Raw genomic sequence first — 27,768 nt, 5'->3', positions numbered from 1 at the left:
GTCACTAATCCCATCCCAAGATGTTATCAGCTGTGTGTGTGTGTGTGTGTATGTGTGTGTTATCTGCTGCACTGGTTATCTTAAATAGGTCAAAACAGTGCTGCTACCGGTAACTTTCACCTCAGGTTAAACTTTAGCATGCTCGTAAGCATGCAGACACACACGTTTAAAGACCCTGGCAAAGTGTTCAGACTCTTTCTGAAAATTACGGCCGATCTCTGCAGCATTCATCCCACCGCCATTATGACGTCACCACTCACTTGTTCACTGGGATTAAACCCTGAGAACCGATTACTCTTTTTTTGTTCCGTCGTCCACTCACCCTTGTTTTCTTTTCTCTTTTTCTCTAGCTAATAAGGATGACATGACCTAATCTAGGATCAGCACTCTTACCGCACTATTTTCTTGACCCCCTCTCTCTTCCTTTAGTCTTTCATCTCCTTTTTTCTCCGTCCCCCACCTCCTCTCAATCAGCTCACTTTCCCTTGTTCCCTCTTTCTTTCTTCTACTCACCCATCCACTTTTATATATAGTTTGTCTCTTTCAATTCCATCACTATTCAAACACTATAATTGGTCATATGCTAGGCTAACATGTGAATTAGCTAATTGGCCTGTCTCATATGTTCGTTCATCCGTTCTTTTCTGGTTCTTTGTTACGTCTCAGTCACCTTGTATCTGCATTAGTGTGAGAAACTGAGCGCTCGTGAAAGCACGCTAACGCTATGTTTTGTTTCTCTGTAATGAATTAGCGTATGTCTGGGAGCGACGGTATATCCTGACTCTTGTTATTCAACTCTCATTTTGTTATTTTTCTCCTGTGTAGCGTGGGATTGAAAGCTCTAGCTTTCCTCTCTCATGTGAACGAGGGATGACAGAGAGCTACATGAGCCTTGCTGGCAGGAGGAAGGAAAATTAGACAAATACGGTGGATAAATACACAGAGCAGGTGTTGAACGAAAACAGTCATTAATATAATGCCACGTGTTTGATTTGGCTTATGAATATGCGGTTAAACCGCTTCAGCATCTTACATCTGTATCAAATAGTATCATATAGTTCAAATCATACACAAATATGAGTTTGGCAACGTGCATGTGAGTTAAACCGTTTAAAACAATGAAACGAATGTGATGACATTGCTTCAAATCGTAGTTTGTCTGAACTGGCAGTTATAGAAGAAAATATAGAAACAATGGATTCCTTTTTTTTTTAAACCAGCATCCTTTTTCTTCTTGATTTGTGTCTTTGGCGCTCTTTTTGACATTGTAATACATATTTATGTGATTTCTGAATATGTCAAACGCATAAGACATTCATTGTTTATGTCTGCATTTGTTTCAGAGTATAAACTTTACACACCCAGAAACAATTCCTGAGATCTTCTGACAAAAGAGAGATTTCTTAATCTTCAGCTTGCAAGTTCTGATAGAGCGATATCAGATCAAATGCACATGCAACAGATGGACCGTATTGTGCTGGTTGTAAATATTTGCGAGGTCGTGACACGGGTATGAGAGAATGTCCGTTTTAATAGTGAAATCAGATTAGGCACACACACACACACACACACACACACACACACACACAGACACACACACAGTTTCCTGAGGGCTGATGTAAGGGCAGGTGGAGTGATATACTTCACTTTGTTGTCATGAAACACAACCCTTCCCCTAGGCCTCACAGATAAAGAATCCCCCACACAAGTGTTGTTTTAAGATTACCAGATATATTTGTGCTAAAAAAACTATTATTGGTAACACAATAATTATTAGGTCTTTGCCAAACATTATGAACTGCAACTCAAAGTTGATTAGCTTTTAATTAGTCTGTTTCCACCTCAGAGTAAAAAAAACAAACAAAAAAAAACTGCTATATATTTCACATTGTCACTGTTTATCTTGGAATTGCAGTATTTCTTATTACTGTAACCTAATATACTACCGTTCAATAGTCAGAAATATTTTTTTTTATGTTTTTGAAAGGTCTTTTCTGCTCACCAAGACTGCGTTTATTTGATTAAATATACAGTACGAGCAGTAATATTGTAAACTTAGTAGTAGTAAGTTTTCTATTTTAAAATGTTATTTATTCCTGTGATATCAAAGCTGAATTTAGCAGATACTCCAGTATTCAGTGTCACGTGATCTTTCAGAAATCATTCTAATATGCTGATTTGGTGCTCAGAAAACTTGAGCTTACTATTATTCATTTTTAGAAAGTTTATGTTTTTTAAAAGTTTTTTTGTGGAAACATACATTTTTTTATATATTCTTTTGATACACCATTTTGTCCTCAGCATTCATTTTGTAGCAATATAAAAGCCTTTACTGTCACTTTTGGTCAGTTTAATGTCTCAATAAAATCATTAAAAAATCTTACTGACCTCAAACTTTTGAGTTGTAGTGTATATCAGTATATGATTTCCTATCTTGCAATCTGAGACTTTCCCCCCCCTCATAGTCATAGTATTTCCCAATTATATATGCTTGTCTACTTTTTCAGAATTGAAAATGATACAGCAAATTAAGTATACATTTTAAATCCAAAGCTTTACTTAAAAAAAAAAATGTCTGCCTATACTTCAACTTGAAAACAAGTTCAGTTGCTGCCATATAAATTTCAAGTATAGATTTTAATCAATTTGGCTGTACGAGTTTATTTTTTATTATATTATTTTGATGAGTTAAAGTGATGGAAAAACATGTTGCCATGACTATATACTGTATATATATATATACACACAGTGTTGGGGAAAGTTACTTTTAAAAGTAATGCATTACAATATTGCATTACTCCCTAAAAAAGTAACTAATTACGTTTTATGGAAAGTAATGCGTTACGTTACTTTTGCATTACTTTTTAAATCTGGACAGGGCTTGCTTGTTTGATTTTAAAATAAAAAAGTTATATTTTTGGCAAATATAAAAGCCTTTTCACACCAAAAGTGAAATGAATAAGCCTTTAGGCTGAAGCAAAAGTAAATGTACGTTCATACAGTAGAATGCAGAAGAAGACATTTCAACACACTTCAGCAATAAAAAAAAATGTTTGTCTAGAGTCAAGTCAAGTCATATTTATTTATTTATTTATTTTTTATTTTTTTTACACTGATTCCAGCAGCAGCTTATTTAATTGATTAAATAAGCTTATTAACATTCATTTAATTGATTATTTTCTATGTTCTCTATGATTATTTCAGACACACACTCACCCATAATGGATTGCAGATGGAGAGAGACACACTGAATTACACATACAGGCAGTGTGTGGAGTAGTTTAGTTCTGGCATATACATTTTTAACAGTATTCATTGACTAAAGCAGCCCCGGGACTGTTAGCTTAATACTGGTTTCGTAAACTGTGCCACCGATGTTGCTAAAATATGTGACTCCAGGGGGCGCCGTTCAGTCATTTCTTAATTTATTTATTTAAAAAAAAGCTAATTGGCTTTAGTAATGTCGCTGGAACAGTTCTAGGGTGGTCAAATGCGTCATACAAAGTTCATGCTGTAGCAGACATTTAGTTACTTCGACATGTGGGTCATCAAATAATGTAACACAATAGCATAATATGATTTCGATTGAGATATGTAGATATACTGATGTGTTTGCGGTTCCCCGAGGGTTGCCTGTGGGTCTAAATGAACTGTGGGCTATGTGTTCTTTTATGTTGAGCAGTTTGTCTCATTCCGGTCATTCCTGTGATTAGCAATGCTAGCCAGGAGCCGTGTCGCTACAATGCGTTTCTCACGCGCAGACAAGCGGCCTATTGCTCTGCCCCTCGATTCCTTCTCTCCTTTTATTTCACACCCTCTTTGCTTGGCAGGAGGGTCAGAAGAAAGGAGATTCGCACTTTCATTCTCTCGTTCTTTTCCTTTCCTCCCCCTCGTTCCTGAGCATTACTGCCGGTGGGACAACATTCCAGGGTTTTGTTTAGGGTCAGGACGGGCTCTGAGATGTTTAATGATGGGGTTAGCCCTACAATCTCTCCTTTCTTTTATGAGAGACGGGGAGAGGGAATCTGAAGTGTGCAATCATGTGTTGTTATAATTTAAGGACACAGTTTCTGAAAGGTATTGGATTACACACAAACACTAGTACATATCAGCAGACTTTAACTGAGGCATCGGTGAAAAAGGCAAATAGTCTTACACACTCTATTGCCGGAGGGATGCAGGTGTGAAAAGCAATAAAGCACTGTAAGAAACAGGGAGGTCTAGGCAATTTGAGGAATGCTTAGGGTTCAGAACACGTTACGCTCTATTGACAGCATTTTGTACTAGCTTTTGTCATATTTAGACAAAATATTTAATGTTTAGACCCAAACTAAATTCCTTAGTAACACTTAAACGTAAAAGGCATTTCCAAATATCTCTGGTAAAGTCAATAAATCTGATAACTTTCACATGATACATGCAAGGATATCAGAAGTTTCACTTTTCAGCTTTTAAATTATACTGAATACTGTTTAGTTGCAAGTCTTTAACAGTGCAAATTGATATTGTCACTTTAACTTGATACCAGGAATATTTCTGTAAAAGCATAGTTGAACTAAAATAAAATAAAAATGCATTGCAAGTTTGAGTCAGTGACAGAAATGCAAGATTTTATTTAATAATAACATTCAAATTGATAAAATATTGGTCTGTTTTTTTTCCACACAAAGCTATTATATATTTTCATAAAAATGTATACTGATGTCAAATTTTTTTGAAAGATATTAATACTTTTATTCAGCGACGATGCATTAAATTTATCAAAAGGGGCAGTAAATAGATTTATAATGTTACAAAAGATTTTTATTTCAATTAAATGTTCTTTTCTATTCACCAAAGAACCCTGAAAACAAAAGAGTTGATGGTTTACATTAAAAATATTGAGCAACACACAACCATTTTCAATATTGATGATATATAGTGAATATAGATGATTTCTGAAGGATCATGTGACAGTAAAGACTAAAGTATGGCTGTTGAAAATTCAGCTTTGCATCACAGGAATAAATGACATTTTTAAATATATTAAAAAAGAAAACAGTTATTTTAAATTGTAATAATATTTCACATTATTGTAATTTATTTCTATGTTTTTGATTAAATTAATGAAGCCTTTGTGAGCATAATACACTTCTTTAAAAAAAAAAAAAATCTTTAATAATAGGCAATTACTACGGTAGTACACATTGCACGCAATTATTATACAAAATAGGTGACATTAACAACCAACTACATCTAAACCTCCTGCCTGGATCTGCTTGGTTCCTGTTGTGTTCATTACAGCATTAGTTTGGTTCTCATGGCTGACCTTCTTGAGAAAGTCTCAAACACACACATACCTAAAATCAGACTTGGCCTGACCTTAAAGTGAAGAGAGTCATTCTCTCCAGGTATTCAGACACAATAATAAATTACACACTTAAGCACACAGCTCTCATAGCTTTGCCATTTGTGATAAGCAGAGAATGTCCTTTAATACGCTAAAAGCCCATTGAGTGAGTGAGAAAACGCCTGTGTGTTTTTTCTCTCTGCAGTAACTCAAAGGCACGCAGAGTTTCACACAATATCTAACTTCCTGTCGCTGTGGCATTAATGCAGAAGCCCAACGGTGCACCAGCAGGGCCCACAATAACAATCAGGCATGCGAGAGACAGCTCTTCTCAGTTCACACACCACCCGTGTGTATGACCCTAAAAGCTCTCATTAGATTTCTGTGTTTGCCCACTGTACTCGTAACACATGATAGTGTATCAGCAACCAATGCTTGACATTCTTCCAGGTCGTTCATTGCAGATCTGCAGCATTGTCTTCTTTGCTTGCATCAAACAGTCAGATAATGATAACGAATTGAGAAGTGCCAAGACGAGCATGTGAGAAAGTAGATCAATGGATGGTTGCGACCCTCAAATATGGATGAGATGAGACTCAAAGAGAAATATTTAACACAATCAATAAGTGCAGAGTTAATGTTATCTGTGTGAACGCTTATGCACCTCTTTGCTGACCTGATTTTGTTGACTGGACCCCAACTTTGAGGGAAACATATAGATTGTCTGCGTCTTTAAACTACTGATGGTTAAGATCAAAGCTTTTACATTTAGAAGCCAGAGGTGTTTATCAGATATTTATGAGCATTTTTTTTAAATCTATTTGATGTATAAAGTGTGATGCCAGATAAACTGGTCTGTAAGATACTGGTCATCAGAAATCTCTATGTGATCTCAGTAACTTCTACATTGTTTTAGAGCCCTAACACACACTGTTTTGTCATAGTTATACAAGACAAAATATTCACAAGCATTAATAAAAAAAAAAAAAAAGAATGTATAATGCTTTTGTTTATGTGTATATTTTAACTGTTTAAGTAAGGGCTAATGTACATCCAGCCGGTTGTTATCTCAGAATAAACCCTGACAGGGCGTATCTTGTATCAGCCTGAAGGGCCCGGGGTTTATTCCGAGATAGCAACCGGCTGGATGTACATTATCCCACTTATTACACGGCTACTTACCACATAAGTAAATAATTAGATGTAAAATATTGATTTGAGTTGAAATATTTGAACGAGCAAGCTGCAAATTCAAACTAGACGGACATTTAAGTCAAACCCCTTATTACACAACAATTCACCACAAAAATAATTAGGCCAATAAAATAATTAAGACGAAAATGTTTTAAATCCTTACCAGTTTGTCAGTTCTTTTATTACAGCGTACAAAACAATCGTAGCAAAATGGCAGCCGCTGCGTTGAAAACGAGAGCGAGTCCGTGAGACCAGGATGACATAATTAAATAATTGTACACCATTTTGAATCGAGTTTTAATATTTTATTAGCTAAACAAACACAAAGCTTCCACCAAGAAAAATAGTTCAAGCAAGAGTACAGCGCCGACTGCTGTTACCCGGATGAGCCTGTGTTATTAGCTTTTACCGGTTGTTATCGAGGGATAGCATACCTCGGAATGTCGCGACTGACCAATCAGAATCAAGTATTCCACAACGCCGTGTAATCATTTAGTTTATTTAATAGAAAAATAACATAATATGAATTATATAATAATACTATTAATCTACTAGTGCAGGGATCCACTTTCCTGCAGAGTTTAGCTCTAACACTAATCAAACACACCTGAGCATGCTAATCAATGTCTTCAGGATCATTAGAAAATCACAGGTAGGGGAGTTTGATCAGGGTTGGAGCTAAACTCTGCAGCACATTGGCCCTCCAGGGCAAGATTTGAGTACTAGTACTAGTGTAATAGTATTTTGTACATTTTGTACAAAATGGCAGGAACAGGAAAATATTTACGAAGTAAATATTTCATGTAAACAGAATATGTCACTAAACCTGTTGCTACAAGGACCACAATTTGCATTCAAGGAAGCCCTGAGGTCAGCATGTGGCCTGGCAGCAGGTGTTGCATGCTGGCACTTATTTGTGGGCAACTCGAGACCTGAGTCTGGCGGGGGTAATTTCCACAACCCCATCTTCCCTCTATTGTTTGCTGTTATCTCTCAGACTGTCACTGTCAATTTAAAATGGCATAGTAAAATGTATATATGATGGGTCATTGGACAGCCACATTTTCCCAGCTTTTCTTTTCCATACAATGTTTCCTGGATGTGTCAGGAAAGGGGGGTTGTTTCCGGTCCACTCAGAGGGGTGTCTGCATGAAACTCTTCCATCTTTGCTTTTCCCATGTCCTTTTACTCACATACCTGGAAGAGCAGTTTTCCTCTCTTGTCTATTGCATGGAAAAATGCATCACGTTTTTGACAGAAAATAATGGCTGTTTTTAGTTGTTGCAAATTTCAAGTGAATCCTCCTTTTAATGCCCCCCCCCCTTCTTTTTTCTTTTTTTGAAGATAATTAATGATAGTTTTGATTAGTGATAAAATGCTGCGCTGCTGGCTGTGTGTTTACTTATCTTTATTTTGAAATCACATTGACATTGTGCCTCATTCATGAAACACGGGCAGAATGTATTTTAGTGTAAACTGTTTGTAAAACCATTCTTATATAAAATATTACATTCAATTAATATACACAGAAATGCTGCTCATGATTCATAGATGAGGCCCACTGAGTTTAAATGTGGCTCTGGCTTTCGAGAAAAAATGAATTAGTTCCTAATTAATTAGACAGATTCCCTGGTTTGACTTTTTGACGAATAAAGGGTAACAGTGTATACAATCAATTAGAAACCTATCTATCCATCCATCCTATCTATCTATTTTAGTCAATGACAAATTGACAATATGTAAAATGATTAAAATGTGTAGCAAATTGTGATCATTTTTATTCCAGAGGTTGAATATTTGCCCTTTTGTTTTTAGCATTATCAATTATTATTAACATTTGAAAACTGTCCTTGTGTAAATCTGACAAGATAGCAGTTTCCAATATGATGCAACAACGCAGACTGCACTTAGCTCCATGTTTTTGGTCATATGACGGATGAATAAAGCCCTTTTAAGTGGATGATAATATCTTTCTACCTCCTGTACTGTCGGTCAGACAATGATTTGAGAATGGCTTTGTTTGCTCGCTCACAAAGAAAGAAAAAAAGGGGAGAGAGGGAGAGTTCTAAGAAGATCAGAGTTCAAAGCTGTCGGGGGGTCAGAGGCAGAAGTTTGCTTCTGTGACAAGATGAGCTGCATTGAGGAGATTTGACCTTCTGTGACCTCGCTGTCACACTGGACGTTTACTAAAGAGGGCGATGACTTTAATGGACTCCAACCTGAGCACATATGTATGTGTGTATGTGTGTGTGTGTGTGTGTGTGTGTATCACACATTCTCCTTTCATGTTGAAGCTAAGAGAGAGACTCAACAGGGTAACTGTGAGAGAGTAAAAGTGGACCTGACAAGGCAGGATATTAACAAAAACACGTTTATGATTTCTGACATGCACATATAAAATTTGCACATATACATATGAAAACACACACACATAGACACATCAAATTTAAATCGATTTCATCCATATGTCTGGGTTTTGGAAAGAGTGGTAGGGTCGTGTGTGTGTGTGTGTGTGTGTGTGTGTGTGTGTGTGTCAGCAGTGTTGTTCTGGACTTTGCTGCCCTCTAGTGGAAAACCAGCATCACACTGTCAGTCTTGATTTGTAACCTGGCCTATCCACCTTATTTTTCAACGTGGAAATAAGCCGTTTTCTGTCAATGTGTGCGAGACTTCCGGTTCATTAACCGCTGTAGGGAAATAACGAGAAGAATAACAAAGTTCAGTAAACGGTAAAACGGTATGCACTACAAACCAGTGTGTTCATAATTAGGATAATACATTAAAATAATATGCTAAGACACACCAGTTTGAAATATCAAGCTGCAAAACGAGGTGTTTTGTACAGCTAAAAATAGCTGGAAGCGGGTGACTCTGGAATCCAGACACATTAAATTTACAAATGGCCGCGCCCGCTCTTATGAGAGATATATGGTGGATAGCTAGCTAGGTAGACAAACAGATAGATTTGGCATTAGTAAATATGTGTGTTTAGTGAACAGGAGTTTCTCACGCCAGACCTCATAGACGTGTACTCACTGAGGGCTCTGTTTCCTGCTATTGAATCAACAGCCCTCTTCATTTCTGCTGCCTTATAAAACAAACACTCCCCACTGATGATTCACTCAATTAGTGACGATATTTCATAGAGGCATACATATTTTTAACAGACTCTTGTCTGTACATTTTCTTTCATACACAAACTAACTCGCATACACTACCATTCAAGAACATTAAAAACTGTTCGTTAGCAATTTCGGAGTAATTTCTGAGCAATTTTCTGAGTTTCGTCACAATTTTTTTTTCAGTGCAGTAAAAACAGTAATATTGTGAAATATTATTACTCTTTAAAGTAATGTTTTTTTTAATTATTTTAATATATTTTAAAATGTAATTTATTCTGGTGATGGCAAAACAGAATTTTCAGCATCATTGCTCCAGTCTTCAGTGTCACATGATCCTTCAGAAATCATTCTAATATACTGATTTGGTACTCAAGCATCATTACTTCTTTTTTCTTATTATGTTGAAAACAGTTGTGCTGCTTAATATTTTTGTGGAAAGTGCACGATACCTTTTCTCAGGATGCTTTAATGAATAGAACGTTCAAATGAAAAGCACTTATTTGAAATAGATATATTTTGTAACTATGTTAAAGTCTTAACTGTCACTTTTGATCAATGAAATGCATCCTTGCTGAATAAAAATGTTAATTAAAAAAAGACCGCAAATTTTGAACGCTAGTGTATTTATTGTATTCACTACAAATGCTCGACTCGCATCACAAATCATAATAATGGGTTGCAATGTTGAAATGATAAAATATTGTACAAATGAGCTCAAAAGGAACAGCTTTCAAACAAGATTTCAGTTTGAGATTTGCGTAAGCAGTTGTACTTCATGCCTAGGTTTAGGTTTGTACAATTACCTCATATAAATTCCCATGATTTTACCTTCTTATATGAATTATTGAGCCTTTATTTTCTATCCCAATCTTCTCTTCTTTATCCCCTCCTCCACTCAATCTCTTTTTCTCTTTGTCTGATCAAAGAGCCCCAGTTCTGTCAATGTGAGGTGCTGTTTGGGATTAACACACCTCTGGTTCAGGGTTTAATCTAGACTCAGACATGGGAACCGAGTGCACTGGCCATATGTCCTGGCGGAGACACGAAAAGAGGTCTAACCACACCACCGGGCCTCGGCCTTAGACCTAAACACCTTTCAAAATATTCATGCCGAAAGGTGTTCTCTGAAACCTCTCTCTTCTTATTTGCTCAGGGCTTTGTTTCAAAAGTTGCTTGTTTATCAAGGGGCTTAAAGATCCTGTTCACCTGTCCTCACAGTTAAAGAGAAAGAAAAAGCCTTTTGGTCGCTCTTATCTTCCTTCAACTCATTTAGCCGTTCGCTCTCTCTAAGATGAAGTGACAGAGCAAACATACATCACACAGCAGTGGAGTTTGAGCGTGACCGGGCCGGCTATTCACCCTGTGTGTTTCATAAACAGTGGATTAACCCCACTCACACACAGCACCTCGCTCACAGGGTGACGCCCCTGCGGCCGTAATACAATCTGACATTGTTTGTGAACTCCAGCACATTCCTGCCTCTAATTCTCTTTCTGTCTAACTGTCCCCCACCTCCTGCACACTGAAACATTAGCTCATGTCCACGCTTTCATTCTTTGAAGAGGGAAGGTTTGCCAATATGATTAATACAGGTCTTTACGGGGATTTGGAAAATGGGACAAAAGGATGAAATAAAATCTTCATTCAGAATGAGTGAAATTAGGCAAGCAATATTGTCCGTAAGTCAGAGGGTTGAGAATAAATTATTACTTATTATTAATTATCAAAGAAAGAAACATAAAAGAATCAGAAAGTTTATTTTATGTTGTATGTATATGAAATGTATGTATTTTAATATACATAATATTAATTACACATTATTATTCACAATACTGAGAGATCTGTAATCTGTAAAATATGCATATCTTATAGTTCTGTCAAATCTGTCTTTTTGAAAAATAAAATAAAATAAAATTATAAAATGATCAAATTAAATTAAATTAAGACATGACTGTGGACTTAGAAAGCAGCTGTTTTTTTTAGGGCTGTCAGCCTTTTTGAAATAAAGTAGTATTTTATTTTGGATTATGTGTTATGCATGATCCATTTGTGCCACTTATTCATTGCACTGAGCAATACTCTAGTACTGCACTATGTTTATAGTATCATATTACCTGCTTAGGCTGCTTTAAGCTCTACAAAAAAATACTTGCATGAGTGAATCTGACAAAGCCTGTCTGGATCATATTTCACCCTTAAATCAAATCACCAGGAGTCAAATTTTCCTTGATACTTTAAGATATAATGGCTATCATATAGCCAGCTGTGATGCAACTTTTCAAAACTCGGAAAGAAAATTCCAGTAAGAAGAGCAATAATACTAATGCTGTGATCTGATCTTTTCTGTGTGATCTTAACAGTGCGCACGGTTCTGTTTATTGTGGATTGATTTATAAACCTGTAATATAAAAATAATAAAACAAAATATTCATATAAAAACGAACCAATAAAAAGTACATGCTATGATCTAAATAGTGGCACGCATGAGATTCTCATGTTGTGAGTGAGTGTTTGTCTCCATCTAGTGGCCGAATTTAAGTACACTACACAGATGCGGTTGTGTATGTTTTTATTCATTTATTGGTTGTCTGTTGTGTGTGCAGAAATACAAAAAAAATCATGAGTTGTTAAAAAGGTCGAATTCGGTTATGTAATTTACTTTGTTTTCTCTATAAAATGAAGGTCACCATTTAGTGGCTTAACTGTGTCTGTACTCACATTTAACCTCTTCAGGTCGTTATTGTTTGATTGTAACCCTTTTAATTAAATTATTATTAAACTTATTTGACTTATAAGTTACTATTAAATAATTAATTTATAATGCAACCATTTTTTTCTAATATTACCTTTATTAAATAGATAATAAAATAATGAATTAAATTCTCACCAATAAAGGTTTCTTCTTCTTCTTCTTACATTTACATTTACATTTAGTCATTTAGCAGACGCTTTTATCCAAAGCGACTTACAAATGAGAACAACAGAAGCAATCAAAAATGATTCTTCTTTTTCTTATCATCTAGCCCCTAGATATAATTTGGGTCCCTTATTTTAGTTTAGTGCAAAATTAAAAAGGCTAAGAGGAGAGAGAGGCTTCAAACCACATGCTATTATACTATTTCCTGTATGAACTGAGCCAAATATGGTTATGGTGCACCAAATGTATATTTAAATATACACCCTAAGACAGCTGAAATGGAAATAATTGCATGTGAACTGGTTAGACATAAAAAAGAGAACAAACTAAAATAATAAAGAAAGCACAAAAGAAACATCATCATTACATTTAAAATTTGCTGTAGTTTTAGGAGAACAATATAATGTGGGCAGTCATCACAGTAATACAATACAAAAAAATACCTTACAATATTATGTATTATGTCAATCATATAGAAATCACTTCCTTCAACCTTAATATAGACATGAAAACCAAGTTATTTGGTCCCCGAACCAGGCCTAATTTAACCAATCTTCTCCAAAATAAGAGTCAGGCTCATCATCATATCTATTTCTGTGGAGATGTCTCAGGCTGAAATGGTGCTGATCTCCTTTCATCTGTTCTTGTGAGCTCACAGCGGCCATCTTGATTGAAACTGTTGTGACAGGCCTCAGGAAGTGAAGAGTGTGTAATAGCAGAAGCCCCATGTATGCACTAATGCTTGCACATCTTGAGTGTCCCATGTGACTTGTACACTTCCTCCAAACGACACTTTCTCTCTCTGTCTTTGCTGAAACAGGTTTTGAACAGTTTTTTTGGAATACGACTGAGAACCAGGTACGAGTGTCCACTTTATAATTTTTTTCAGCAGCAGCAGTGGGTTATGATGAGAGAATATATTAAATTAACAGAGATGATGCGACAAAAGAAATGTTTTCTGGGTGGCAGCTGTTTACTGAAGGCTTACTGATGGTTGCTTACATTTTCTCCAGACGTTTCTCAGTTAGATCTTTATTTCTTACATCTTTACTGAATATCAGGTAAAAAATAAGATATGTAGAGCGACAGATATGTGTTATTTTACATGCATATCTATAGCAAATTTGTATGTATATACATTTAAATGCATGCATATGGCATTATATGATATAATAGTATTATTGACCTTGATATATGCCAATATGTCAGGTCAGAAGTTCAACATATTTTGTTTCTGAAATGTCTGATGAAAAGTATTGACTGTATGTGAACTAAATCTTTTCCCTGAGCTTCCCTGGCAAAATGTCAGGACTGATAATTTGAGTGTTTAAAATATGAATATTTTCTTAAATTATAACTTTTATTGGAATTTAATTCCCTTATACAGAGGAGATTGCAGACTGTTGCCCACTGTTAAAACCTTTGTGAAAAAAGCAGCTTGTCATGCACGGCTGAAAGTGGCACTGTTTCCGTTGTGCTTTTTTTTTTTGAAGATTTATTTATTTCCTGTAATGCTAGCATGTGCTATCATAGTAACTGTGGATTTCATGGTTTACTAACTATAGAAATATTTTAAATATAAGTATACACATAATCAGAGTCTTTGTATTGCCGCAGATGGACAAATAATAGTAATCAAATAAAATAAAAAGAATAATATCAATATAATTAGGAAAAATAAGGATAATAGTTATTAGAATATGCTTAATGTAATACAATGTGATATGAGCATCATTCTGTAAATGGCCACTGATCTGTACACTGTGATCATGACATGTTTACTAATTATAGTTCATCTTAAGGAAAGTGACAAAAAAAGAAAGAAAGTAGATTAGCGGTTGACGGAATTGTCACTGTCTAAAACCTGCTATAATAATGACAAAAAATGGCTGTCAGTGTGAAATGCACTGTAGAGTTTTGCAAGAGTCGGCTGTTTATTTGGAAGTGAACCATTTGACAAGTGAAGGCAAATGATCAAAATAGGAAAACCTTTTATTCAAGTTTAAGTGTGTGTGTGTATATATGTGCATCTATCCTAAAATGTGATGCTGTAAAAAAAAAAAGGGTGACAGATGAGTTCCTCCACTCTCTGCTTGGTGCAATAACACTGGTGTTGAAACTTTCACAAGAAACATTTGACATAAAAATCTGCTTACAGACAGCAAAATAAATAATGACCCAATATTGAAATATGTCAAAGAAAACAACTGAATGTAGTCTATATATCACTATATGTAAACATTTTATAAAAGCTGAAATTGTTATTGTAGCTTAGATGAAAATGATTCAGGAAGTGAATTCAGTCCATGTCTTAAAAATACCAGTAGCATTTTGATATATTGAAAAATGTTAATGATTTTATCAATGTGACTGAACTGCAATTCTAGTTTGATGTCTCCAGTAACAGAGTTTTGTGAACAAGATACATTTAAAATCATTTTACAGAGGCATATGCTACTACAAAACCAATTCTAGTTAAGACCGGGGCTAGTTGTCACCAAGCCTCATACACAAATGTAATATACTGTATGTAAATTTCCATATATGAAATATATTCTCATGTGAAGTAAAAACATACATGTCACACATAGAAATGAGAACAATTTCATATATTAATCTATATATCTAGTCCATATAAATACGTAGACTGTATGTTTCTTATATGTGTAATACATTTCTGGGCATATAAGTTATGTAAAACCCATTTATATATATATATATATATATTATATCTTATATCTTCAAAAATAAATAATGACACAATATTGAAATATGTCAAAGAAAACAACCGAATGTAGTCTATATATCACTATTCGCGAATCATTTATCCGTTTATTGGTAACATATACACTGTAAAAAATAAATAGTAAGACTTTTGAGTTCTCTCAACAACAGTTTTTTAGTTCTCTGCTAAGAAAATATACTTTGATTAGTCAATGTAAATTTGTTTGTTCGTGCAATGCTGATTGTCTTATTTTGCTAATAGAAAAATTATTGTTACAGTAACTAACTGCAAAAACAATTACTGTCATTGAGGTAATTATTTTTTTACTATAGCATCGATGTAAAAAAAATGAAAAATGTGTATGAAGTCATCATATTATCAAGTCTATGTTTGCTTACGAATGATATATTTTAAATGCAAATTAGTCTAATAAGTCAACAATATTGTCTTTGCTTATATAAAAACTTACAAATCATAAATACCCAACATTGTGCTTAAATATTTGAACATACTCTAGGCCTCAAAACTAGACACACTAACCTCAAGCATGGTGACAACCACCAAATGTTAATAAAATGAGCTCTTTACATCACAGTACAGCAAATAACTAACAATAATGATAAAACAACAACAACATTTTTTAAATGAAGTCCACAAACAGCAAAACAATAATCCTATAATAGTAACTGCATAATTTATTCATGCTGCAATGCATGCTGGGAACTCACAAAGCCTTAAACTTTCAACAATATGAAATTCTTTGTTCAGTCAACTGTGTTTGACTAGTTGGGGCAACATTTGGGGTAATTTTGTTGGTCTGACAAGGGTTTTTATGTAGTTTCAAGAAAATAGCATCTTTTAGTATTGGAGACTCAAAAGGTTTCGTAAACTGCAATTGTATTTTTGGTAACACTTTACAATAAGGTTCCATTAGTTAATGTTAGTTAATGTATTAACTAACATGAACAAACAATGAAAAATACATTTATTACAGTATTTATTAATCTTTGTTAATGTTAGTTAATGAAAATACAGTTGTTCATAGTTAGTTCATGTTAATTCACAGCGCATTAACTAATGTTAACAAGCACAACCTTTGATTTTAATAATGCAGTAGTAACTGTTGAAATTAACATTAACTAAGATTAATAAATGCTGTAGAAGTATTGTTCATGCTTAGTTCATGTTAACTAAAGTAGTTAACTAATGTTAACTAATGAACCTTATTGTAAAGTGTTGTCGTATTTTTTTTACAGTGTATAGGGCAATATACTGTATGTCATATTACATTTCTGTACGGATATATCTCAGTATCTATAAGGTTTTCAGACAAAAGTTTAGTTACTCAAATGTGTGTTTTCTCTAGTTGTGGATTTGAATGTTACTTTTAAACTCCTCGTTAAAAATGATATTCTGTTCTCGAAGTTAAAATAAGATGCCTTTTAAACAAGTAAACCCAAAATCACACTGGAATACATTCAGAAAAGAGTTTTCAGAATTAAGGCAATTTTTAACAAGAGGTTGAAGGGTGTTCTCAGAACAGGGATATTTTTCATAAATATCAGGTTGGAGCAAGTTGTCACATGCTTTTTATTTGTTAAATGTAATTTTATGCAATTATTTATTGAATGCTTTGATTATGATTGTGTCCGACTCATGCATAGTTTATATTTTAAGCCAATAAAAATGACAAATGACAGATTTTGTGTTATTGCTATTATTTTTCCTCAGTATCATAGCAATGCAGAAGCAGCCAGCAATGGTGCTTCCTGGAGCCGTTCAGATGAGGATCAAGAGCTCTCAAAGCAGCACTGGAGAGAGACTCAGCCAGACAAAGTCTATGGTCCTACCAGAACCTGACACACTACAGAAACCTGTGAGCATGAGCGCAATCACACAGTCCAGGACCAATTAAATGATTGTATGCCCCTCTGTCCATTCTGGAAATTCATGCTGCAGGAGTGTGGGTAACTGCATTACATGCAACACCTTATTTGCAGTTTCCGGTTGCAATGGCTGTTTTTAGAAACATAGACACAGAACAGCAGAGGGCAGGCCAGCACTGCCGCACAGGGCCGGCTGCTTTCACTGCTGTGAAAATGTAACCATTTTCACCAACCGAAAAAATGCACTGCATCTGTGTTTCTTGTTACTCTTGTAATAATTTTGTGTCATAGTCTATATTTTTATGAAACCTAAGAATAAAATAAAAATATATATTTTTAAATTGGAATCAGAATTATAATGTTAGGCTATATGAAATATGCATGGAATTAAATCTTGTAAACATGCATGTAAATTAAATTTTGTGCAGTGACTCTAGAAAACAAGCCATAAATTGTAAGAGAAATCAAATAATGTGATAAGACATGATCTGTAGTTTAATAGAATGTTGCATATACATTTCTCCTAAAACATATAAATAAATAAATAAATAAATACATACAATATTATTTTATATATTACAGGATTTATATTACAAAAAATTGTGCTCATAACTTAGTCCATAATTTCAAACAGCTAACAGAATATTATTTGGGTGAGAGATATTCAACACATGCTCTTTGTTCAGATCAACCGTCACCGGAGGAACCAGTCTCAGCATAACGTTGATGGTTCTGTTGGGCCGCAGGTATGATCTGTCGTACCTCCTCCATTACCACAATTGGGTTTTTAAATGTGCCAGCGAGAAGAGCCTGCAGTGTCTGATTTACGCTCACCAAAGTTCATAATATAATAATTATTTTGAAGAACGGAAATCTGAGCTGTGTAAACAGAGTTTAGTATTTCATTACACAATAAATTTAAAGCCTGGTTTCCAAACTCCTTGTTCTTTTTTTTTTAAACGAGTAAATTAACCAGCAAAATAAATGAAAATTCAGCAGCCAACCAGACTGTCTCCAACCCTTTTTTTTAAAGCTACTGTAGTTTTTAAATTCTGGAAGACTAAATATTTTTGTGTTTGTGTACTGTTTACAGACTATTTTAAAAGGAGAATATTTGAACAAAGCCAAAATTGCTGAAGGAGGAAAGAAATTACGGTTTGTCTATCTATCTATCTATCTATCTATCTATCTATCTATCTATCTATCTATCTATCTATCTATCTATCTATCTATCTATCTATCTATCTATCTATCTATCTATCTATCTATCTATCTATCACTTTTTCTCTGTCTGTCTCTTTGTCTACACAACTGAGATTTTAAAGATGATTTTCACAGGAAAAACTGGACTTCAACTTGGGTTGTTCTTTGCTCCAATCAACTATTTTTCTATAAAGAGAGCAAACAAGAAGCCGTGGCAAATTTGGTAAGACCACCACACATATTTACACACACCAACAAAAAGAGCTACTGCACCTGTATTTAGGTAAAAAAAAATACGTCAAAGAGTTAAATCCTACCTTTATAACAAAACAAATAAATGTGTAAAATCATGAAACTGAAACATAAAATAAACAGCAGAATTGAATGAATGGCTACCGATGTGCATTGAGCAGCATAACTGTTAGCGATTGGGTGGGGAAGCATAATGATTTCCATATTTCTCTCACTTCTTAACTTCGCCTTTGATCCCGACTATTTAAAACACTGCTGAAAAAAGAAATATTTACCCGTCATGCACGGGATTCTCCAGCCATATTATTATTCTGCTGATTTGAGCAGCATGTGGCCATGATAGAGACAGGAGGTTCGGATGAGAAGAGGTTTGCTACCTTCACAGGCTTGCCATGCTTGTAAATGGTATGTCGAGGCCATCGATGGGGTCAACTCATATTAGTTTCAACATCACTCATGGTCAAGTGGCCATAAAGCCCCCGAGCTCTCTGCCATTTCTGTGGGCAATACACCCAGAGGTCATCAGGATGAAGTTAAGTATTTTTGCCACCTCATTAAAACTGTAGGACTGTATGAAAAGCCCCTTTACTGACGTGGAGCCTTTTTATTTCTGCCGCTCGCATGCAAAGCATTTTAAATATAAATGTGAAAATCTCCTGACAAATGCGATCTATTATTATATAATATTAGGAGATCTGTCCTGTATCAAAACATTGTGCTCGTCAGTTGTTTATTATTTCACAGTGTCACGTTAGAGACACGAGAAATGTGGTGTTTCTATTTAGTATCTTGGCGAACGTGTTCAAATAATTGTACTTTCTCCACAGAAACCAGGTGGTAAACCAGATGGAGTGGATCTGTATGGGGCTGTAATAGAGTGGACAACAGAGAAATCCAGCCGAAAAAACGTGATTCAGGTAGGACAGTGGGACGCGATGAGCCAAAGTTCATCCTTTCATCTGTTTATCGTCCATTAAAGCAGTAAAAACTATGCAAATGCCAATAATTGCACTTGAATCTTAGTATATAATGTAGATTGTCTAAGCCTTTATAGTGAAGATTTGACAGAAGTGCAAATAACAACTCGGGCTTCCTGCTTCATCTCTAATAATCTATCTCAAAGCTCAAACTTTGTAAGATCACAGTTTAACCAAGCTGCTCAATGCATTTATGAAGTCTCAAGGGATTGAAACGTCTACAGAGAAACCCAATTGCATAGCGTCCAGGGCTTTCACAAGGCCAACGGCGTAAGAACTGTCGGAGCTAGTGTCATACCTCTCAAAAACCTTCAAGAGAAAATATACGCAGTCTTTTATCTGCACACAATGACTGGATGGATCTTTCAGGGTTCGAAGTTCTTTAACATCCAAAAGCATTTCCTGACATTTCTGTCCAGTCATTGTTGTCGTGAAGACTTTTCATTAGGATTTATGTAAAGCGAGATAATCTTTCGGCTGGGTGCTCCAAACGCTTATCAATAAACTGATAGCAGAGTTAGCTCACATAATGAGGCAAAGCGAGGATTAAAAGCCGATTTCATCGCGATCTCATCGCGCACTTATAATATCTTATCGCTGCCACTGTACTTGCTGTCCAGTATTTTGCCCAGAAATCTTTTTTTGTCTTTTTCTGCAGGAGAGATTAAAAAGGCATTAAACAGTAATCTTAAATAATCCCAAACTCTCACACAGAAAAAGTGCTTGTAATGATGGTACCAAGCCATTTCGTAGTCTGCCACCGCTGTCAATCAACCTCAACCGGGATTAGAAATTAGTGTGGAGGCTCGTTAATTCGTCAGCGTGGAGAGTTAGATTTGCAATCTGTGAGGCATTCAGCCAAGGTCTCGAAGATCTGCTCGGCTTAGGCCAAGACAAAACACTTGTGTCAGATGAGGGATAGTTGTGATTAAGGAAGTTCACGTTCTTTCATTGGAGGTTTTGATCAGTGTCTTAAGCATCTGGAGTTGACTTTCATTCCTTTTTGTGCTTCTGTCACTGCCGATATTAACCTTAAATGTGGGTGCAGATCCTTATATCTCTACTAATACCAGGATTACAGCATTTATCAGTTGAAATTTAGCAGCCTTGAATCGCAATCACAACATTGGAGGTGCTGTATTTAGCATTTTTGCAAATTAACATATTCAAAATGGCCGAAAATTGGGAAATTGTGCACAAGTGTGCAAAGGGCTAGAATATAACTTTTGCTTAAGACATGAACTGCTGTTTAAAAGTTTGGGGTCTGTAAGATTTCGAAGTTCTTTAACATCCAAAAGCATTTCCTGACATTTCTGTCCAGTCATTGTTGTCGTGAAGACTTTTCATTAGGATTTATGTAAAGCGAGATAATCTTTCGGCTGGGTGCTCCAAACGCTTATCAATAAACTGATAGCAGAGTTAGCTCACATAATGAGGCAAAGCGAGGATTAAAAGCCGATTTCATCGCGATCTCATCGCGCACTTATAATATCTTATCGCTGCCACTGTACTTGCTGTCCAGTATTTTGCCCAGAAATCTTTTTTTGTCTTTTTCTGCAGGAGAGATTAAAAAGGCATTAAACAGTAATCTTAAATAATCCCAAACTCTCACACAGAAAAAGTGCTTGTAATGATGGTACCAAGCCATTTCGTAGTCTGCCACCGCTGTCAATCAACCTCAACCGGGATTAGAAATTAGTGTGGAGGCTCGTTAATTCGTCAGCGTGGAGAGTTAGATTTGCAATCTGTGAGGCATTCAGCCAAGGTCTCGAAGATCTGCTCGGCTTAGGCCAAGACAAAACACTTGTGTCAGATGAGGGATAGTTGTGATTAAGGAAGTTCACGTTCTTTCATTGGAGGTTTTGATCAGTGTCTTAAGCATCTGGAGTTGACTTTCATTCCTTTTTGTGCTTCTGTCACTGCCGATATTAACCTTAAATGCGGGTGCAGATCCTTATATCTCTACTAATACCAGGATTACAGCATTTATCAGTTGAAATTTAGCAGCCTTGAATCGCAATCACAACATTGGAGGTGCTGTATTTAGCATTTTTGCAAATTAACATATTCAAAATGGCCGAAAATTTGGAAATTGTGCACAAGTGTGCAAAGGGCTAGAATATAACTTTTGCTTAAGACATGAACTGCTGTTTAAAAGTTTGGGGTCTGTAAGATTTTTTTTTTTTTATGTTTCACCAAGGCTTAATTCATTTGATCACAACTACAATTAAAGCAGTAATGTTGGGAAATATTATTGCAATTTAAAATAGCTGTTTTCTATTTCAATTTATTTTAAAATGGTATTTATTGATGATGCAAAGCTGCATTTTTAGCTGTTTCAGCAATTACTCCAGTCGTTGGTGTCACATGGTCCTTCAGAAATCATTATAATATGCTGATTTGCTGCTCAAAAAAAAAAAAATTCTTATTATCATTAATATTGAAAACAATGATACATTTTGCCCCAAGATTCTCTGATAAATATTATACAGTAGTTTCAAATTTATTTTGAAACAGAAAACCTTTGAAGCATTGTAAATGTCTTCACTGTCACCTTTGATTAATGTAATATAAATCTTCCAGTCTTCTGTGATGTGTGGCAAAGCACATAACATTTATGTCAAGTATTGAATAAAAATCAAGATGCACTTCTTCTCTTCTTGAACTAAGAATCTCCTTCACTAGAAATTCTAATCACGCTGTTGTTCAGTGGTTTGACTCACATAGCCTTTCTGGTTCATTTAAAAGGGTTATGAACCCAGGGAGCCATATGCATTTATCACTTTCAAAGCTCCCACAAAACTAAATCTGTTTTCCTACACAGATGAAACTCTAGAGCTGCTGAGAACACCACGTTTCTTGAAAAGAAAGACCACTGAAACAACTGATTCGAGCATGTATGCACTTATACACATTTGTGCAAATCACATCAAACTTAACACAGAACTAAAATCATGATCCTTGATCCTGCATTTCTAATTTGATCATTTGTACAGTCTTGAAGGGATAGTTCACCCAAAATTGTGAATTCTGCCATCATTTACTTACCTTCATTTCAAACAGTGTAATTTTAGTATTATACCATTATAGTATTTTTTAAATAAACTTTATTTGTATATTTTCAGAATGTCCCTGTTATTTTTATTACTTAATGTTATTTTTTTTAAAATATATATATTTCTGTTTAGCTTTAATTACATTTTTTGAGCATATATTTTTCAGCTATTATTTATATTATGTTTTATTTAAATTACAGATTTTTTTAACAATATCAACACTGGCTCCAAACCTGTATGACTTTCTTTCTGCTATGGAAACCAAAAGAAGATATTTTGAAAAATATGGGTGTTTTTTTGTCTATACAATTGAAGATAACATGGTTCGATGTTGTTTCCAGACAATTAAAGTCTGTTTGGGTTAACATTGTTTTGGACCCCATTGACTCATTGTATGGACAATACACTTGAAACATTGTAAAAATGTCTGCTTTTCTTTTGTTTGTTTTTTTTGCAGCTGAAATAAAGTTATACAGGTTTTGAACTACATAAGGGAGAGAGTAAACGATGACAGAAATCTTACCTGTGAGAAACAAATCAAATACAGATTATTTTTCTTGTACTAAACAACCCACGGAAAAGTGTTATCTTCCAAAACATTCATCCTGAAAACCAAAGATCTTTCCCGCACAGCCTATCAGTTTTCAATACAGCAGGAAACAAAAAAAATCAGACAATGGAAATCCAAGTCTCATCGTGTCCGTGTTTGCGTCACCTGCGTGAAAAAGACTATCAAATCCAGCAATCCTGTTACACAAAAGCGAGTGCACTAAGACCTTACAACTGTCTCGTATTATTGACAATAGGTGCCTGGCATGAGTGTTTGAGAATCAAGAGGAAACATCTGAGGCTGATTGAAATATCATATGCCGGCATGTGGCGTCAAGCTGGAGAGACCGCAGAGCTAAAACTCAAACCGCTGCATTGTCCTTTCACCTGTAGTTTTACATTTTCTCTTTGTGTGTCATAAACTACAACAATAAACTATTAGTGGATAACATTATGGTTTTAAAGCATGCAGTGTAACTTGAACATGAGTTAAAGGGGGAGTCCTTGACTACAGTCAGACAGGGTTAAAATAAATGAACAAATGAATCCTTCCTCAAAAAGTGGGCAGAGAATAAATAGCAATTATGAACCAATTTGTACCATTTGGAATGAGGCCAGTGGAGGCTATTGCGATGTTTGATAAGCACCATGTGGTTCATGTCCATACGCCATCCCCTGAACTGTCCATGGAAGTGAAGATCTTTGGCCAGACACTGTCAGATCTCGTGTCTCATGTAAGCGGCACCTTTCGGGCATGTTTACTGCAGATTATGACAGACTGACAGGCCTACAGTGAGCGGGAGAGATCTGACGCTTCGAATGGCTTGCCTAGAAGGACCATTAAGTATCGTGCTCTTGAAAGGACACTTTACAGAATTGAGCTAATGAAGTGATGTATTGTCTAATTACAGGATGTTGTTTAGATTGTCACTCATTGTGGTGCATGTAAACAGCCTTAACCTGACTGTCACTGTAGTGGGACACTCAACGCTGGACTTTGTTGTTATTTCTATCAAAATATATTTGATCCAAATGACATTGCAGGCTAAAGGCGTAGCGTATCTAACGATTTGTGAGCAATGTTAGGACAATGCACTTGGAAGGATCAGTCTTTAAAAAGTACTTTAAATGTTGACATTGTTTCTTTGTCTCCAGATGATTGAAATGTAAAGAGATATTTTCGAGTAACATCCATTTGTTTAAAACACTTTTCACTCTCTCACTGTTTATGTATGTATTTATTTCAAAACATTTCCACCGGAATTTTCATATGCGTTTTTTTCCCTCTTCGTATTAGTCATCCTTTCCTATTAAAATGCTTGTTACAGATGCGAAAACGCAGAAAATCGAACCTGATCTGAATTTTTTTATTGACGGATGAAAGTTTTGGAGGCAGTGTGTAAACGTGATTGACACAACATGAGGTCGTTTTTATTTTTTAACGTGCTAAATTTCGAGATGGTCCTCACCGCAGAACACAAGATCCAGGGGGCGTGGTTGGATCCAGATCAACCCCTCCCACCTTACATATACCTAAACCTACCCGTCTCCACCCACTGATCCCTAAACCCACCCATCTCCACCTCTAAACCTACCCATCTCCACCCCTAAACCTACCCATCTCCACCCCTAAACCTACCCATCTCCACCCCTAAACCTACCCATCTCCACCTCTAAACCTACCAGTCTCCACCCCTTAGATGTGGATCCAACCACGCCCCCTGGATCTTGTGTTCTGCAGTGAGGGGCTACTTAAAATTTTGAACGAGAATTTCTGACTCAGTGTGCAATGACCTTTACTAAGTGTAATTGCAGATAGCATTTTATGTACCCCAAATACATAGTTAAATAATATTTTTGCTCTTTTTGCATAATTTTGACAAAATTACAGCTTCATTTGAAATGCGCTGTTTTTAAACATTTTTTAAGTCAGTTCAAGACGTTTATTTCAAGTTATTTGAAATAGCTGAGTTATCATACATTTTAAAATGTAGTAATATTTTTTTATATTATCTGAGACAATGGTAAAACAATAGACAAAAGACATAAATGACATATGTATTAAAAATAAATGACGCTGACATGATACAATTTTTTCCAAGATATAAAATATATTACTGTAGATATGAAATATATTACTGTACCTCTAAGCTTGTGATCACACAATCTTTTTCTTAAGACCACTTTGCAAGAGAGTTGAGGGAAAGGTATTTGCTTGCCCTCAAAGCTGCTTACATTGTATGGAGCATTAATTTCAGTATTCATAACAAAACAATATACTTTATATTCGGTAATAATCATGGGGCGAACGGAAGGATTTGAGATTCAGACAGCAGATTACAAAGGAGATTAGAGCAGCAAAATTACTCTCTCTTAGCAAGAGCGTACGATTCAGTGTCTCAGGAAAAATAGTTCTTGCTCAGGAAAAATAAAGAACTCACTTTTTTTTTCAATTTAAGGAATGCTCGTTTAAACCAACCTACAAAACCACTGCTAGAGAGAACACATTAAAAGACATCTTCCCAGTGTGACAACTAGCACTGCTTGCTTCTGTGTTATGTATCATTATTATGCTATTTCTAACTTTAACTTTTAGTTCAGCTGTTCATTTGTGGAAGTTTTTGTATTTGCATGTTACAACTCACAATTTTAATCAAATCCACTGATGGTTCAATCCTTTACGAGAATAGCTTGCTCATTTAAAATTGCAATCTGGTGAATGTAGGTTACAGAAACAGTATTTCCCGCTCGTGAAACATTTTACAAAGATTTTGTTTCTGTCATTGTTATTATTAACATTTTTAATCTGGCCTATGCAGTCTGAAGCATTTAATTAAACATTGTGCCCAAGAAAGCATTAGGGAAACGGAGTGCATCTTTCCTCTGATTTTACTTTTGTTTTGGGAATCCGATAGCTCTCTTAGCCAGACCCATCTCAGGAGTTGTGGAAAATTGGAGATAATTAACCCGCCTATCTAAAGCGCTTCAAAGTTGAGTTGTGTCTTTATGTAGCTTTCAAATTAATGTTTAATTTAACAGCAAAACACAAATGTTAAGTCACAAATGGCATTCTGGTTTTTGTACCGCTCTGCATAATTAAACATTAATGAAGAGTCAAAGTGAGAGCCCAGATATTCAAATTCCTCCTCATTAAATAGTGTGATTAAAAGCGTAGTGCTTTTATGTTATACTCTTTCTTATTTCCACTCGTGCAACACAAAACTTTCCACCAGTCCCTGCTTTCCAATCAGCTCCTCTGCCACTTTGCCATTTTCCTGACCAATAATATTCTTTCAAAACATTTTTTTTTAAATATGCATTTTGTGTGTGTGTGTGTGTGTGTGTGTGTGTGTATGTATATATATATATATTTTTTTTTTTACAACACTAAAAACATTGATGAGAGATTGTGTAACAGAATATCCAGGCTATCTGCAATAAGAGAGAATGAAGGTTAAAGTCGCCAATGTTAAATACAGGACTGTAATAGTATGTTGAATATGTAACTTATTTTTAATGCAAAAAGTGTATTATGTCATATACGGAGTGATGCAGAAAGTGAAAAGACATTGCATTTCTCTAAAAAAAGAAAAAACAAATATGTAGCTGTTTATATACAAAATAAATGACAGTTAGGAGACGTTAGAAGAAGAGAGATGAAAATCATAAATCCCAGTACAACAGCAGTAAAAATGTGCAAGGTTTGTAGTGTAGGCTGTCCATAACAACAATAACTGTCCATAGAAATATACAGTATGTGCATACTATCATTGGCATTACATCTAAGGGCTCTTCTTTTCCATGGACATCACCACATGCAGAGATGAAACATAGCATAAATGATGAGAGCTTGATTCTGGGGAAGTATTGGTGAATATAGCAATGGGTAGTTGGAAAGATGATTATCGTTTTTTTCTGAAGCATAGGGGACAAAACTCATGACTCACCAGCCAACGCTTTCAGATAATCTTCATGAAATCAAAGACCAATGCGACGTTTGGTTTTGAAACAGCTTGATTTACAGGATGAGCTATTTTGAAAGACATCAAATGTGTTTCAGTTTAACTTAATCGAGCTTTGGTGTTGAATTTATTAAGGCTGTTTTGGCTTTGAAATACTATTTGAATTATTTGATACATTGCATGCTGGGTTGTGAAACATTATCACTGCGCTTTCTTCTGAATCAAAGTCGAATGGCAATACGTCATACGGTTCATTTGATGTTCAATGTCCGAAAAGAATGAGAAAAAAGAATGTTGTCACATGCATAAAATATCTGTCGACTCTGCATAAAAGGGGACTGATTTGCACAAGCTTCACGCATTGTACGACAGCAAAACCAGAAAGAGATATGAAACTGCCATTTGAAAGTTTCTGATGACCTGCAGCACAAATATCCTTCATTAAAGTGGATATGTTTCACCCGTTCAAACCGCCAACGAGGACTCCAACAAGTCCACCCCAATACAAACTATTACTGTCATGTCCGCAGGCACCCTCCAGGAAAGAAGGAGCTTCAGAACAAACATGCTCTCTCGGATGTTCCACTCTGAAGAAT

At 35.4% G+C, this 27,768-nt stretch overlaps 1 protein-coding gene across 1 annotated transcript in view; it reads left to right on the top strand.

Moving 5' to 3' along the window:
• The first annotated feature begins 13,351 nt into the window (after nucleotides 1–13,351).
• LOC107555858 (rho GTPase-activating protein 15-like) overlaps nucleotides 13,352–27,768 on the top strand; it is a 39,324-nt gene continuing 24,907 nt past the window's right edge. The window contains exons 1-6 of the mRNA XM_016238778.1: nucleotides 13,352–13,420; nucleotides 17,019–17,163; nucleotides 17,860–17,919; nucleotides 18,267–18,328; nucleotides 18,512–18,599; nucleotides 19,456–19,545. Of these exons, the coding sequence (XP_016094264.1) occupies nucleotides 17,029–17,163; nucleotides 17,860–17,919; nucleotides 18,267–18,328; nucleotides 18,512–18,599; nucleotides 19,456–19,545 (435 nt within the window). The 5' untranslated portion in view covers nucleotides 13,352–13,420; nucleotides 17,019–17,028. The remainder of the gene's footprint in view (nucleotides 13,421–17,018; nucleotides 17,164–17,859; nucleotides 17,920–18,266; nucleotides 18,329–18,511; nucleotides 18,600–19,455; nucleotides 19,546–27,768) is intronic.

Source organism: Sinocyclocheilus grahami, unplaced genomic scaffold (assembly GCF_001515645.1).
Source record: "Sinocyclocheilus grahami isolate Dianchi unplaced genomic scaffold, SAMN03320097.WGS_v1.1 scaffold547.1, whole genome shotgun sequence".
NCBI lineage: Eukaryota > Metazoa > Chordata > Actinopteri > Cypriniformes > Cyprinidae > Sinocyclocheilus > Sinocyclocheilus grahami.
The sequence above is the reverse complement of the archived record's forward strand: the minus strand, read 5'-3'. Positions and strand labels throughout refer to the sequence as shown.